An 11832-nucleotide genomic window follows, 5' to 3' on the forward strand; every position below is an offset into this window, starting at 1 on the left:
GTAATATAGAAATTAAATGGCTTACGTGTACAGATCGAAAGCAGCTTGCTATTCCGGCCAAATGAAAGAACAATATGGCATCACTGAAACTAAGTTCGTAAGTCTAATAAAAAATAATAGTGAGCAACACACATACTACATGTACTGTATGTATGTGTTGCTCACTATTATTTTTTATTAGACTTACAAACTTAGTTTCAGTGATGTCATATTGTTCTTTAATTTAGCCGGAATAGCAAGCTGCTTTCGATCATCTGTACACGTGCCATTTAATTTGTGTATTACACAAATCTTTCCACGAAACAGACAGTTTTAAGTGCAAAAGGTGCGAAAGTGCAGAATCACTCCAGCATCCCCTTAAGCGACATTGAATAAACACCCCTGGCTAGACTGCCCGGAAAATCACGAAATGATCTGAATTTCAGATGCAATGTACGTACAAAACGTAATATGAAGACAGTGCGCAGAGTTCAGTTGAAATTGTATCTGTCAAACACATTTCGCGCAACACGGGCGCGCAAATTGTGCCACTCAATAATGCACTTGTCGTTTCGTGTCAAAGAGAGAGAGACAGGGCGCGAGAGAAGGGTAAGGTAAGAAATGGCATTCGGAGGGGATAAAGCGCGGCGTCTCTCGTCCGATAATCGGATCTCATCGCCCGCGAGGACTCGTCCGGGACTGCTCGCCCGAGGAACAATCAAGGGAGAACGTCCAAATTAATTACGGGCCGGCGGAAAGAATTCCGCAGGGCGCGGAACGCGGGTGGATTCATCGGGATCGGCGGAGCGGAGCTTCCTGCGATCGCGGCGAATGATCCTGAGGTCGCGCTAAAAAGAGAGCCGCGAGGACACAAAGACGGAGCGCAAGGGGGTGAGCGAAGCGACGGAGTGGCGGGGAGGAGGGGGAGAGGAGACAGATCACGCGAGGGAATCTCTATAATTGCTTCGCGCTGTCCTCCTTGATCGATCCTCCAGTGGAAAAAGACGCGGCGAGGCGCGCCGCCGGCCGTCTCGCTCGCTCCCACGGGGAACGCGACACGCTGCGCTTGTTTTTCCGAAAACAAGCTCGCCCGCCCGAGCGTGTATACGCCGCGCTACGTACGTACGTACGTACTTTCCTTCTTCGACCATGCGGGGCGGATCGACGCATGCGTTTTTCTCGCGCGCCCGCGTTTACCCTTCGCGGGATTATCTTGGCCGTGAATCGAGCAGTCTTCCACGGTCGTTCCCGAGCTTGCTCCGGATCCGCGGGGGCGCGCGCTTCCCTCCCGCGAGAGAGGAGGAGATCCGGCGCCGACCGCGCTTCCCGAGCCGCCCTCAGCTCGGCACGCGCGGGATCCCGGAGAGCCGCGTTTTTAACGCCGCGGCACGCGTCCTCCCGCGTACCCGTGCAACGGCGATACACGCGTCGGTACGTAAAACGACTCGGATGGGGATCAGCGCGGTGGCGCGTTCGTTCGGGGACACGTGTCGTTTGAAGGTAAGCAAGAGGCGCGAGGCGCGCGTTAAATGTCATTTCCTCACGTCCCGCGTGAATCGCCGCGCGTTCGACGGGTTCGATGCCAGGCGTCGTTTAATTTATCGATAAAATTCGAGCGCGCGGCGCGATTTAGCCGCGCTCGTCGCGCGTGCCGTCGTCGTATCATTGTTTTAAATATTCGACGCGGCGGTTCTGCCGTCCTCGTCGCGTCGCGAACTAGTTTACGTTTCATTCAAAGTACACTCGTCGCGAGATGCTTTGCCGTCGCGCAGCGACGCCGGTGCGCCGCGTCTCGGCTATTTAAAAGGATAGAATGGATGCTCAAAGCGCATGCATGTTAATTACAAGTTTATACGAGGCGTACTCCATACACGGAAACTCTCTCGCAGCGCGGAGTTTCGCAGCGGCGCGTAATCGCATTCGAAGTCACCCCGTGATTAATGACTGAAGTTACCCACTAAGGTGCCTTTAACAATCTTTTCCTCGGCGAGCAGCGTTCGACAGGTCGATTTTTATCTCGAGATTCGACGGAACGGGAGCTTTCGTTGCACGGTGATGTACAGAATGGTTGCGACACTTTGTTTCAACATGAGCTTAGGAACGTGCGTTTAGACTCGGCCCAGATAGCAACGAATGTCTAAAAGACGTCACGAAGATGTCTTTAAGGCTGGCATTACATTTGTCGTACGGATATTTTTCGGCTGCTGGATACAAAATGTCTAGATACTCGAGAATTTTACTATCCCGCAGCCAGTCGACACACTTCAAAAATTTGTCGCACGACAAACGCGTAATACCATCCTTAGGGCCTGAGCAGAATGACTGTCTTGTACTCTTCAGACGTAAGACAGTCATTGTGCGTTACTTCAAGACAAAGGCTTAAGACATAAAACATTGTCTTAAGGCTGTCTTAAAGGTATAAGCCAGTCATTTGGCCCTAAGACGACTTTAAGACGTACAGTCTTATTCATTAATGCCTGGACCTCAGTTTTACTAGGATTCACATTTTCATAATCTTTATTCCCTCTATACGTCGATGGGTTTCAGGTTGCAGTTCACACAGCTTCTATGTTGCGATGACGTGTAGCTCTGTGCTAACACGAGTGGATTAGTAATGGTAGGGTCGTCGGTTCGATCTCGCCCCTCGTCTCGTATGTTTTTCCGTTGAGGAAAATTTAAAAAATTCAGCGCTTGAAGGAGTTTAAGCGCCTGGTGTTGGATCCAGGGTTTAATCAAAATTAAGCATTAATTTCAAGGAATTTTTAGAGATATCACGCTGATATAACCTAAGGGTTGAAAGGCGTTCCCACGAGAGGGTAAACTTAAAAAAAAAGCACAGCTCTATAGAAGTCTGTACATACATACAGCCCGAAACTCAGTCATTTGTACAGGTAAGAAAAATGATGATAAAAATGCAGGTCCAGGCATTAATGAATAAACGTGTCTAACAGACAACTTAACGCCGTCTGAAACATGTCTTTTAGACATGCATGCTATCTGGAAGGGAGTTACACGGAAAGAAAAATGTAGCTACCGCAGCTAAGAACTGCATGTGGCAGCCAAATTTCCGTTGTGAAATATGGACAGCTAACATTGAAGCCAACGACACACGGTACGAGTTTTCCTACTGGATTGCTTACGAGAGCCAATCAGGATTTAACCCAACGGCACACGATACTATTTTTCCTACTGAATTGCGAGAACCAATAAGGATGCAGAGTTTTAGATCAGGTGACTTAAGGCTAAACTCTGATTGGCTCTCGCAAGCAATCCAGTAGGGAAAAATAGTATCGTGTGCCGTCGGCTTTAGCCTGTCACCTGATCTAATGCCAACGGTACACGGTACTATTTTTCCTACTGAATTGCTTGCGAGAACCAATAAGGATGCAGAGTTTTAGATCAGGTGACTTAAGGCTAAAACTCTGATTGGCTCTCGCAAGCAGTCCAGTAGGAAAAATAGTAAATCGTGTGCCGGTGGGTTAAAACTGCGCATCCTCATTGGCTCTCGTGAGCAATCCAGTGGGAAAACTAGTATCGTATGCCGTTGGCTTTAGGTGTGACAGCTAAATATTTCGCTACTGTGCCTATTGTATTGGGTGCGACAGCAAACCGTTCGCTGTGCTTTAGAAATCTACAGTTATGCCGGCAAAATATTTTGAGCAAACCACGATTTATAGCCACGGTAGCGTAAAGTTCTTTTTCAGTGCACGCTCCAAAATCTTCTTCTCCGAGGAAGATCTTACTCGGTCACTCCGAAACCATTTCCGATCTATTTCTCGAGTAAGATTTTCTTCAGAGAAAATGTCGTGGAACGTAAACCTGGATCCAAATGCGCGTTTCTAAACTCACTTAGAAAAGGTGTCGCAACCATTCTGCCCGTCGCTGTACTTTCGTGCGACGGAATAAAATTTTTCATTAGACCTTGTTTCTACGGAATTACTTTCGGAGAGGCGTGCTAAGCTCCGGCGAAACGCGAATCGCAATCGGGGGCCGCGGCTAACGATAATCTTTGCAACGCATATACTCGTATACACGTGAAGCGTGCGAGAGCCTAAGTTTAACGATCGATAGCAGCTTGATACGAGCCGGTGTCCCGTGCCGGGGCTGCGGCGCGTAAAAAATTTTAATAGTAATTGAATTCCGTTGACATATTTGCATATTTAAATAGAAAGTTTCAATTAATTGCCACCATCAGTGGCGGCGACGATCGCAAATAGCCAATCTATTTCCGCGTAACGCCAATTAAAATTCATTTATACAATCAACACGCAGTTTAATTAGCGAGACATTTTAACGTCGGGCGTTGCAAGGTCGCGGCGAAACGGCGGAATTTGGATTAATTTGATAGTCTCTTCCCCGGGGGAAAGCGGCTCGGGAATTTCACGTGCCGATTGTCGAAATTAAGATCGCCAATTCTACGGGATATTTCTGCGGAGATCCAATTAAACGTGACGCGCGTATTATTCCACGCGTTCACGGGGGAATAAATAGCGAAAAATAAAAAAAAATGCCGCTTCTTGGCGCAAACTTTGCGCCGGACTCGACGAGAATCCCCAGGTGCGTGAGCTCGTGCATAACTGACGCGCAGTAAGGGCTCGTGCGCGATTACTCGTTTAAAGGGTAGGCAATCGCTCACGCACGGGTAACCCTTCGCGACGCATAGACGGCCGCGCGCGCGCGCTCGGAACCCTGGTAGGGCTCGCGAATAATTTCCCCGTGTTACGATCGCGACTTCGCTGTTTACGCCGCGCGTCCGACACCTACCCCTCCGAAATGACTGCGGACCGAGAGTAACTTGGCGAATTCGCGAAACTGAACCTGTTAATCTCAATTTCCCCCCGCCGCGACGGAGAAGCCGGCTTGAAATAATGTGCGACGTTCGTCGCGTAAGCGAAAGAACGTGACCAGCTTCTTTTACTCCGAATCATTTCGACAGAACGACGTTGGTAATGCCAAAATTCTTTTCTTAAATCCAGAAATTCCGACGGGAACGTGGACGTAATATGAATATTCCAACGGAGTGCAACATAAGTAAACCACCCGGTAAACGCCAAGTGACAGATACGAATTGAAATCGAGATACGACCTTGCGAGAGAGATCGGTCGATTTATATTGTTGAGCAGAAAATTATTATGTCGATGTTATGCAACTGTTACTTTGGCGTTCACTGGGAATCGTTCTTTCTTACAAGCAATAATTACGCAAAATCGAGATACGACCTTGCGAAAGGGATTAGTTGATTTATATTGTTGAGTAGGAAATTATAATGTTGATGTTACTTGGTGTTCACTGAGAATCGCTCCTTCTTGGATCCAATAATTGCGCGGAATCAACGTACGACCTTGCGAAAGAGATCGGTCGATTTATATCGCTGAGCGGAAAATTATAATGTCGACGTTACGCAACTGTAACCTGGTGTTCACTGGAAAAATCGTTCTTTCTCAGATCCAATAATTCTGACGAAGTGGCCCTCCGTCGTTTACTCCGTTAATATCCGTCGTCGAAGAAAAGCGCGCGACGCGACAAAGAAAGTCGTGGCGAGTCCTGACAATTCCCATCGGTACGATCTTCACCGCCAGACACCGGTGCGCGCTACCGAAAAGGAACAAAAGCGCGACGCGCGGAAGATTCTCTTTCAGTGACGGTAATCGCAATAGGGGAGTGACAGCTTTCGCAGCATCCGCTTCATCCGCGACGGCCGTTAATTGACTCGGCGAGGCGCGAGCGATAGTTTAATAGCCGCGCGTCCGCGCGCGAACAGAGGGACACCGCGATGAGGAGGGACGAAGGGGGGCGGGAGGAGCCGCACGAGAAGAGAGCATCCACGGCGAGGGATGACGACGTGTCTACGTGGGGTGCCGAGAGGCGATGGTGGGGCTGCATGGTGTTGAGCAAAGCGGCAACGGACGACGCGAGTTATGGTGGCGAGCGATGGATGGTGGGGTTGAAAAGCGGCGCGGCCAGTTACGGTCGTACGGGATAAGCCCGTCGTGCACTTGCGAGCAGTCGGGAGGGCGCGGAAAGTAGATTCGACGAGGATACCGGAACGGTCGCACCGGAGGACCGGAAGAATCGCGCGCCGGGGACGACGGCGTCGCTCTTGGCGAGACGCCGCGAGGAAGCCGAACGCGAGTGCAGCGGCGACGTACGAGTGGCCGAGGCGAGCGATGTCTTTCTGCGCGACGGACAGGGGGGATTCGATTAACGAACTGATCTTCTTCGACGAATTCTACCGAGCCCATTCCGGGAGAAGCGAGCAGAGCTCGCCCGTTTATACGGAGAGGAAGCCGCTTAAAAGTTTCAGAAAGTCTCGCGTATAAGTACCGAAAGGGATCCGTTTACCCCATGAACGTTTTTTCGGTGAAACTCGAGTTTGGAGATGCCGCCGTCTCCGCCGAACTCTTCGTCCAAGATCTTCGCGGAGGACCGGATCCGGCGTGGATGAGCTTCCTGGCGGGAGGAGATTACGCGGACTAAATGGAGAAGTTTTTGGTGACGAAAGGGCCCGCTGCTCTCGAGACGTGCGTCTGCTCGCTGGAAGATTTTCGCCGACCGTGAGCGTGAAAATCACCGAGGACACCGGCGATTCGTCTTCGTCCGGCGATCGAAGAGCATGGGGAACGGTCGCGCGGTCGGTTCGTGAACAACATTGGTGTGACAGAGTGATCTCGAAAATGAGTTCTCTACGACGGACGATCAATCAATCGATGAAGGAAGGCACGTCGATGCGAAGGCACGCGCTCTCCGGACCCACCACGAAGACCATGAAAAACGTCGCTCATGCGAACGCGGTGACCGCTTCGCCGATGCGACACCGCTCCAAGTACGAGCTGCGAAGCATCAGTTTGGAGGGCAACAAGGTGCTACCATGGACCGCAAGGTAAGGGACAGTTGTATTATCAATTCTCTTAGCAGACCTTTCACGCATGCTCGTATAGGCGCCTTTTCACCGTCAGCGCACCTATGAATATCACAAAGGAAATTGCTTATTTTTATCTCCGTCTTCGCCGATTTGATAAATTATTATCAAACAGCGGCGACAGTAATGCGCGCAATTACGATAAAAACACGAATAATTATGCAATGTGACATAAAAGTGCGGCAGCAATGTCCTTTCTCCCACGAAGAATGACGCGCGCAGAAGTTAAATATGCATAACTTCAGCGTTTTTATTGACCGCACCTGGCATTTTTAATAATACAGAAAATTTATCGCGAAAAAATTTGCGGGGTATGAACCTGGACCTCCCTAGGCGAGCGTCTCGCCAATTCGACCACTGAGGCATGTACGCCCGCCTAGAGAGCAGGGAGGTCCAGGGTTCAAACCCTGGCCGAGGTAATATTTTTCGCAGTGAATTTTCTGTATCGTTAAAAATGCCGGATATGGTCAGTAAAATAAAAATTAACACTGACGTTGTTAATTATATCGCTGGCGACATTGAAGAACTCTGACTAGTTGATTATTCACCTCAAACATGGTGTTTCCCACGCAATTGGGAAAGAGGGGAGGGAAAACTTAAAAATCGCGTATTCGACAGTGACAACCCTTATCGGCGCGCAGTTCGCAAAAGTCGAAAATATACGCGTGGACAACATTTTTATACTGTTGTTGCGACAAATATTATCACATGCCTCGGTGGTCGAATTGGTGAGACGGAGGTCCAGGTTGAAACCCTGGTCGAGGTAATATTTGTCGCAATAAATTTTCTGTATTATTAAAGACGCCAGGTGTGGTAAAGAAAACACTGACGTTGTTAATTACCGCTGGCGACATGGAAGAATTCCGATTGGTTAAATATGTATGCTTGAATAAAAGAAAAATAGGCACGAATTAGGTATACGGGAAATGTAGAAAAAGAAGGTAATTTGTAGGATCAAGGGGAAAATAAGTTGTTGCTCTAATAAACTCTTATTCGTGAATTATTCAAGAGTAGAAAAGAGCTTGCGGCGGGGAAAAAAACTTGGAAGAATAAGCTGAAACTTTCGGTCTTGATCCCAAGAAGCGGCTCGCTTGTTACAGCGGGCCGTTGTACGTCGCGGGCCCGCGGAAGCGTGTGTATCGCATAATAGCCTCTTGAGCGAAATCAATTTTGCGCGCTTCACCTTGGACTGCCTTGTATTCGGAACAGATACTCTGCGCCGCGACTTGGGAGTTTAATGGCTCCGAGATTAGGGCATTAAAGACAGAACGAAGCCACGGGCGAACCAATCAATCCGATATAAAGCCGAACAATCGCGGTCCTCGCAATTGGTTTACCGCGACCGCCGCTGTCGCTCGCTGATATTGATTGATGAGGAAGAGGGTTACGATCCCCCGCGGGCGATACACAAGTCCGCCTCCCCTTAATTATTTAATCGCAGAGACGAGACGGAGCTCTGAGCCTTCCGCCCCCGGAATTGCAAATCGCAAATGAATTGTTAATCGCCAATGCCGCGTTAAACGTTAAAGTTATTGTTCGACACGAAACTGTTGAACTTATTTATTGCAACTTTTATCGCGCCACGCTCTCGTCGTTAAAACATTGTTTTTTTTTATAACATTTTTTATCGTGATTTTCTTAGTTACTTGGAAGTTTACGGCTAAGAAGAAGATAATATTAGCTGTATTATAGTTGCTGGATGAAATTTTCTCACCCGTATTTAATCGACAAGACACTTTCGTTGTGTCAGATTTTTTAATTCCCTTCGCCCTGATTACCTCATTTTAATTACTCGCATACGCACTTAAAGATGACACGATCGACGTGACGCGAATAAGAATTTCCAGAATAATCGAGTGACGCTCGAGAGTGCTCCAATCGTAATATTATTGTTTCGATAAGGAATTCTTTCAACTTATTTGCTCTCACAACACGAACGTGTGTATTCTTATTACAGCGACCGATGTTTGCCTGGAAATTCGATAAAGACTTCCCGTAATTATCGATACGCGCGAGTCTCGATAAAGAATATTCGCGATTATCACTGCGCGAGTTTGCGTTTTATTATTTTGCTAAAAAAAAAAGAAGAAGAAGAAAATGACGCGATACGTCGTACATTTTTAGAACATCGCTCGATCTCGGCGACCTCGGTTATTATTATTTTTTCAGTCCCAAAACGAAACCGTCGAACACTCGCGCGATAATACCGTGGAATTCGACGGGAACTTTTAATTAGCGAGCACCCGAGCGGCTGATGACTTTAAAACTTAATTAGTTTCGCTATCTCGATCGATCAGTATCGGAACGGGACGTTAACCGTGCTCTACTCAATTGTGCCAAAGTCAACCGATGGCGCGAATGCCATTAGCGCGCGATAAGGCCTTTCCGCGATAATCGGCCAAACGAGCGCGCGGGGTCGCGGCGCGCGAAATCCCGGGGCGGATGCGGACGCTCTTTAATCTCCCGGACGACGACGTACGTAAATCCGCGATACAACGCGCATTAAACGGTTACGAGTGCGGGCTCATAATGCCGTGCGATTTACGGGCGGCCGGTTGAAAATAATTTGAAGGGGTCCTACGTCTTCGCGAGAGAAAGGGAGGAGAGGAGGAGAATGATGCGCGACGCGGCGCGGATTATTCTTGGCATATCGTTGGACCGCACGCGGCCGGGGCACGTGCCAGATACGGCGTGCCGTAAAGATACACCGAAACGATAGACGGCCCCTCGGGATCCACCCCATTATTTCTGATCAATTTGCGAAGTTGCTACGTGCGAAGACTCGCCGCGTTATCGCGCACGGGCCCGGCGCTCGCCCGCACGCTTCTCCGACATCGATCTTTAATACGCCCGGCTACAAGCGCATTAATTAGCTCCCGTTAACGACCGTAGCGCGTTTCAATTAATTCCGCGTCGAGACGTTTCCGCAATCAAGCGGCGATGTCGCGCGCCCGATTGTTACGTTTAATATGCGCACGTAACGTTCGACTTATCTCCCAAGTGGAAAGAATGGGCGGTGCGCATTAATGGAGAAAGAGAAACAAAGAAATGTGATACCGCGTTTCCCGGGAAAGCGCACGGTTCCGCGTAATGAATAGCGAGATGTAGAACGGAGAGAAGTGTCGTTAACAAGTTTTGTTATTAAGGCAGTTAGGTAAAAATTACGAAGTTACAGGTTTTCATTAAACTCGCAGCAAAACTAATTTAGATATTGATACGCATGTGTGCAAAACTTGGGTTTGATTTACCGTACGGTTCCCGAGATATAATCGCTTAAAATTAACTGGGGTATAGCCATTCCAGATGGAAGGTTTCCTTCGGCAAGGTTAGCAGCCGAAGATGAAGTAAAACCAAATGCTCAAAGTACCAGAACGAACTGGACAAACAGGCGTCAAGCCTAATACACGAGGAAGAAGAAAATAAACTGTTTTTAACATTTCGCTTGTCGCCATTGGCTACTGAGGTAGAAAACCTGACACTTGGACATGCATTTGTCAGTAGGAAAAATCTATAATAAGGATTGAAGCAAAAACCAATAAATATTTCGATTTTATAAAATTAAACCCTAACCCAGATTCATAACCTAACCTAACCTAACCCAGATTCATAAAACATTTTCGGTCGAACATATGTTCCTAGTATCTTCAGGTTAATCGCTCCGGGAGCGCTAAAACCCATGTCAGTTCCAGTCAGTCGGAAACGCAATAATTTGTTATCGTGATAATTAAAATATCTTTTCACAATTTATCGCATTCACGATGAAATGCGATGTTGCCACGATCAACGCTGTGCTAACAACTACGCAATTCGGAATACCATTTCATTTTCCGCAGCTCCTTTTTATTTTACCGGTTTTTAATATTCTAAGAGAGGCAACAGTGTTTAAAAATCTGTTCTTGAACTTAATGCAAAAGAATTCACCGTCTATTGAACTTTATTGATCAAGTCTGATTTTGACTAGCATAGTTGGGAAAGAACTACCTTAAGAGGATGCTAAATATCGCTTTATAAGTAATTGTGGTTAGGCTTCACATGCTGATATTTTTAATTTCTCTTCGTTTTTTATATAAAGTCGTGAACCCCCCGCTTTGTTTTTATGCGTACTGTAATCGCGTGGAAGAATTTTGTAATTTTATAAAGCCAAATTCAAATTGCTCACGATTAAAAAATCGAAAATTTCAAATATCAATATCTTTCTCATTAGACTTCTGACCCGAGTGTTTCAAGTATAAAAACGTTCTGCTATGCGGTCCGCAACTTATCCTGGTATTATTTTGGGCGTAAAAACTAATAAAAAGATTCAGCAGCGCAAAAACTATATTCGAATGTGTCCGTAAAACAGATGACTTTAGCATCCTCTTAAGCACCGATGAATATTCAACAGCGGCACGATTCGTAACCGCGGCTGATGTAATTCGCTATAATTTGCAATAACGTTTTATGATTCATGTTTAATCAATTGCGTCCGCGGGTGTTATTACAATTTAGGATCGTCCCGAAATCGCCGCGACAAGGCCCCTCGCTGCCACGGCAAATCCCGTTACTATTTTCGACTATTGTGCCACACACGTGATCGTGTTGTACCTGTGTCGTTGAAAATTTCATTGCTTTATCCGACAACGGAGCGTTCAGGCGAGAGACACCGCCTTCTTTACGATCCACTTCGTTTCCCTGCGGGATAATGAGATTAACCCTCCCTGCAAAGACGCGTAAACTACCGAAAGCGGCTGTGTTTCGCCGTAAAAGTCCCCTCCTGGCGGCGCAACGTTATAATGTCAGCGGAAAAGAGCCCCTTTCGTGCGCTTATTATACATTTCTGATAATCCGATCAAGGATACCGCGGAAACGCTGAAAAAAAACCTTGACTCGTCGAAATTCCGTCGATACTTCGCAATCGATGGACTCGGCGGCTGCGGAAATGTTCCCCCCCCCC

General features: G+C 47.5%; 1 protein-coding gene across 1 annotated transcript in view; it reads left to right on the forward strand.

Annotated features, from left to right (window-relative positions):
* The first annotated feature begins 5453 nt into the window (after positions 1-5453).
* Positions 5454-11832, forward strand: part of LOC105559989 (GTPase-activating Rap/Ran-GAP domain-like protein 3) — a 36357-nt gene continuing 29978 nt past the window's right edge. The window contains exon 1 of the mRNA XM_012008690.1: positions 5454-6860. Coding sequence (XP_011864080.1) covers positions 6655-6860 — 206 coding nt within the window. The 5' untranslated portion in view covers positions 5454-6654. The remainder of the gene's footprint in view (positions 6861-11832) is intronic.

Source organism: Vollenhovia emeryi, unplaced genomic scaffold, assembly GCF_000949405.1.
Source record: "Vollenhovia emeryi isolate VEMERY1.0 unplaced genomic scaffold, V.emery_V1.0 DF939246.1, whole genome shotgun sequence".
Lineage (NCBI taxonomy): Eukaryota > Metazoa > Arthropoda > Insecta > Hymenoptera > Formicidae > Vollenhovia > Vollenhovia emeryi.